General features: G+C 38.3%; 1 protein-coding gene across 1 annotated transcript; it reads right to left on the reverse strand.

The window, feature by feature from the left end:
* Positions 1–940: 940 nt before the first annotated feature.
* LOC113046185 (gastrula zinc finger protein XlCGF67.1-like) lies at positions 941–3,482 on the reverse strand. The gene is made up of 2 exons (XM_026207122.1): positions 3,252–3,482; positions 941–1,844 (listed from the first exon to the last, which is right to left on the reverse strand). Exons 1-2 carry the CDS (start codon positions 3,331–3,333, stop codon positions 1,147–1,149), a joined length of 780 nt encoding a protein of 259 aa, XP_026062907.1. The 5' UTR covers positions 3,334–3,482; the 3' UTR covers positions 941–1,146.
* Positions 3,483–5,147: the final 1,665 nt, after the last annotated feature.

The following is a 5,147-nucleotide window of genomic DNA, read 5'->3' on the forward strand; positions in this document are numbered from 1 at the left end:
GACTTGTTAGAGTATAAAATAATATCTGTAAAATTCTAAAGCTCATAGTTCAATGCCAAGCGAGAGATTTTATTTAACAGAATTCGCCTACAAAAAATGACCCGTTTGGACTACATCCCTCTAGTTCCTGCAGTAATGAGGTCCCTAAAACAGTTTTTTGACTAACCTCCGCCCACATGAATTCACAAACAGGGGGCGTGGTCTTGTTGCGCTCGCACAGAGAAGGAGGAAGAGTTGAGTTTGTAGAGTGCGTTTGTCGCCATGTCGTCGAAATGCTGTTATTTCCATCTCGCAGTCCGATCACCTTTGTTTGGCCTTCCCAGGGATGCTGTACTTAGAAATCAATGGTTACAATTTATGTTTAAATCCGTTCCCAAAAATTATAATCGACTTGTAAAACTATGTGCAGCACATTTTGCTGAGGGCAGCTTCCTCAATCTCAATCAGTTTAATGCCGGATTCGCACAAAGATTATTCTTGAAAGATGGAGCAGTTCCCTCTTTGTCTGGAGAAGGCGTTGTTTATGGACCACAACCGGTAAGTGTATTTTATTATTTAAGTTGGTGCGTTTAACAGTTTCTGTAACTTATTACACAAAGGGCAACGCTGTTTAGCTTTGTTAACTAGATGTTAGGGCTGTGCAAAAAAATCTAATGTGATTTTCATGCGCATCTCGTTAGTAAAAACGCTCCTGTGATTAGAAGTACATCTCCAGCACGTGTGTTCAGATCAGGATTGCCAGGTTTTCAAAACAAATCCTGCCCACTTGCTTCTCAAAACTACTCCAAAACTAGCCCAATCACGTTTGCAGGAGGGCAGCGTGCGCTCAGCTGCAGTCGAATCACAACACAGGAACCACTGGCCCAATCAGAACTCGTTACGTATTTCTGAAGGAGGGACTTCATAGAATAAGGAAGTCATCAGCCCATTTTTATGACAGTGAAAACAGCGGTATACAGATAGGCGAATTGTGTGAAAAATACTGTGTTTTTTACACACGAAACATGAACACATGTTATATTGCACACTGTAAACACAATCAAAGCTTCAAAAAAGCACAGGACCTTTAAACGAGTTACTCCTGAATGTTAAAGACAAGCATCCTTTTACAGTCACAGACATGTTTGAATTCTGTCATACATCGATCTACAACTGAAAGGGTAAGATCTTGACTGCAGGTGTTTTAGTGAAGGACATGTTCAGTCCTGAGGGCAAGCCATGATCTGAGGAGCCGCTCTGGCGCATCAGTCTCTCTAGGGGCAGGAATCTATTATGTATGAAGGACTTTTGATGTCTTCTAAGTTCGGACATTGTATTGTAACTCCTCCCGCATGGAGGGCAGTAATACGGCTTCACTTCCATGTGAACCATCTCGTGTGATTTCAGGTGTGTTGCCAGATTAAAACCCTTCCCACACTGAGGACAGATGTGGGGCTTCACATCAGAGTGGGTTTGGAGGTGATAATTGTACAGTGTTTTTTTTAGAAACCCCTTCCCACACTGCTGGCACGTGAAAGGTTTCTCTCCGGTGTGGAGCTTAATGTGTCCTGACAGACTTGTTCTGTGAGTGAATCTCCTTCCACAGTGAGGGCACGTGTACGGCTTCTCTCCGGTGTGGATTCGGACGTGATCCGTGAGGCTTCCTTTGTATTTAAACAGTTTTCCGCAGTGAGAGCAGGAGAAAGGCGTCTCTCCGGTGTGGATTCTCATGTGCTCCATCAGGCTTCTCTTACACGTGAAACTCTTTCCACACTGACCGCAGCTGCACGACTCTCTTTTCTGTGACACTTTCTTTCTAGAAGAGTTTTTATTCAGTTCTTCTTCACTTTCCTCTTCCATCAGGTCTGAAAAGAAAGAAATTAAGTGGTTAAAAATATCAGTTTTGACTCTTTAAATGTTAACATTCTCATTTTTACTGTGTCAATGGGAAATAACTATTTGGTTATCAAAATTCGTCATAATGTCTCGTGTTCATGTAACTCAGAAGAAAGTCTTTCAGATTTGGAAGGACGTGAGTAAATGATGCTGTCGAAGCTAATACTTGTTCAAAAACAATCACGTTTTTTTCATATTTTTCTGCTTATTCTGAAAAATATATATTTATTTTTGTTCGGTGAATATACTGTCATTTATGTTAATATAAAAATACATTTTAAAATACAGAAACATTAATCATTAATTAACATCATTCATTTTAATAAGTAAAGATTCTGAAAGCATTGAAGGAGATCCAATAATAATTGAATATATATTTACAGTAGTAACAACAAATGCCTTTATTATTATATGATATGAATAATATCATGTTTTTAAATATGCTGTTTTCATGCTAAATATGGTGATTATCTCTAATATGGATTATATATGATATTTACCTTCTGAACCTAACCATGCCATGTCAACAAATGGAAAAGTCCGCCATCTATTAATTATCATGCTAATTACTGTTTCTTTAGGCACAAAAGTAGGGTTGCTTTTACCACAAATATCATACTTACATATTCTTTCATTATTTAAAAAAAAAAATGTTGCTTTAATTATCTTAAACAAAACAGAAAATCTTTAAGAAGACATTTGTCTCAAAATATTATGCATTAATTTTAGTGATTCAAATTTTCTACTTCAATCTGCTACAACATTTTTAAAAGCATAATCATCTCATCAATCATCAATCATTTTAAAAGCGCAGAATCATCTCAGCGCTCGAGCGTCTTAAAACCGGATGTTGATGAAGTGCTCCACGTGTGCGCGCCGCCTAGTGGTTCAGAGGAACATCACATCACGCCTTTAGCCCGCTGCACCTCATCTTTATTCCGTTCATTTTTTTTTTTTTAAATGAATGTATACAATAAAAGTTTTTATTTATTTATTTTATTTTTTTATAAATAAAACATCCTTAATACAACTGGGTTTAGATTTGGTATCTGGTGCTGTTTGTTGTAAATGTTTGAGAAAGTAACTAAAGCTGAAAACACACACTGTGCCTCGCTACAGCAGACAGATGATCTTTCCTCTCTCACAAACACACACAGATTCAGTGTTCCTCACAGTCACTGCATTCGCCACTGACCTTCATCATATTCTGTCACATAATAACCGCGAAAGAAAGTTATGCACATGTTTAGAGATCGCGTATTCATGCGCTGCTGTGTTGTACTGCGTGTTTCGGCGATCTGACTCTTATGATCCATGAAAGCAATCAATAACTCCCAGATGATCTGGTGAACTGCTGAAGAATCATTGACTCAAACCTTTCTGTTCGCCGCTCTCTTCGTCTGTGTGTGCGCGTGTTTCTGGATCCGGGTCTTCTCGCTCCTGTTCAACAGACTCCATCCTCACAACAGTGAGACTCTTCAGCTGCTCTGCTTCCTCTCGACTGAGGGATCACACTCAGGGCTTTCTGCATTTACAGCTGGAGGAGTGGCTTCCTGGAGATCTCCGTCTGCAGCTCCTAGTGATTCATTTATTAAGAGATAACGTCTTCTGAAGAAATAACAACGCTAAACAATCTAAACAAGAGAAAATGTGGTGAATCTGAGTGAAACTACACTCAAGAAGGAGCCATTTAACAAACTGAGTCTAAACTATAACACAAAACATTGCACTTCTACATGAACTCCTGCATTATACTACAGAAGAGAGATCCTCATCACAGTATGATCAGACAGACCACAGGGAATCATCTCGTCTGAGTTCTGGAGCACAGGCGTCCTGCGGTTCTTCTCTTCTGTGAAGCAGACGCTCTGTCTGAGGACATTAGATTTGTGACAGATATGTAGAATAAGGGAGGAACAATATGTGCAAATATTAAATGTAAAGTCATTTTAACAAAAGGTTTATACCAAAAACAAAATGTGTTTAAAATAAAGTAGCCTGTATTATTGCTCTGCATGTATGTCATCATTCTTAGTCAGTTTGTTTACTCCACAATGAACAGATTTATGCTTATTTTATTCAATTTGAATAGCTTAAATACATTTTATTCATAATCAAAATATCTACATCAAATAGTTGCAGATAGTTAATGATAAAGTTTGCCATGATTTTTTTGCAGGCAGAAATCTGTTTCATGTATGACAGACAATTATACATCACATTAAATGTAGCACTTTAAAGTTCCACATGGAATATTATATCCAATTACATAAAATACATCAATCTTCAGTTGTTGTCTAAATATTTGACTGAGTGTGTGTTTAACAGACAGGTGTGTGTTTCTGACACGTGTAGTTTGTTGAAGTGCTGGAGGTTTGTTGTAAAGCAGTGAATGAAGCAGTCGTTGTGTTGTTAGGTTTAACGACTCTCAGATATCAGATATCAGAAGCAGATTCACTCCCAGTCTGTTCACACTCACTTCACTTCAGCACACAACAGGACATATGCTCTATAATACATAAAACAACGTGCATAGTGGATTTTATTTAACATTTTCAAAAATCACATACATTAGAATCAACATTAAAGGGTTAGTTCATCGAAAAATCATAATTATGTCATTGATAAGTCACCCTTATGTCTTTCCAAACCCGTGAGACCTCCGTTCATCTTCAGAACACAGTTTAAGATATTTTAGATTTAGTCCGAGAGCTCTCAGTCCCTCCATTGAAGCTGTGTGTATGGTCTACTGTCCATGTCCAGAAAGGTAAGAAAAACATCATCAAAGTAGTCCATGTGACATCAGAGGGTCAGTTAGAATATTCTGAAGCATCGAAAATACATTTTGGTCCAAAAATAGCAAAAACTACGACTTTATTCAGCATTGTCTTCTCTTCCGTGTCTGTTGTGAGAGATAGTTCAAATCAAAGCAGTTTGTGGTATCCGGTTCGCGAACGAATCATTCAATGTAACTGGATCTTCTTGAACCAGTTCACCAAAATCGAACTGAATCGTTTTAAACGGTTCGCATCTCTAATACGCATTAATCCACAAATGACTTAAGCTGTTAACTTTTTTAATGTGGCTGACACTCCCTCTGAGTTCAAACAAACCAATATCCTTGAGTAATGCATGTACTCAAACAGTACATTGACTGAACTGCTGTGAAGAGAAACTGAAGATGAACACCGAGCCCAGCCAGATAATGAACGAACGAGTGACTCGATCATTCTCGAGTCAAGATCCGGTTGCATCGGTTGTCGGATCATTCA

The sequence above is a fragment of the Carassius auratus genome, chromosome 27 (assembly GCF_003368295.1).
Source record: "Carassius auratus strain Wakin chromosome 27, ASM336829v1, whole genome shotgun sequence".
Classification (NCBI taxonomy): domain Eukaryota; kingdom Metazoa; phylum Chordata; class Actinopteri; order Cypriniformes; family Cyprinidae; genus Carassius; species Carassius auratus.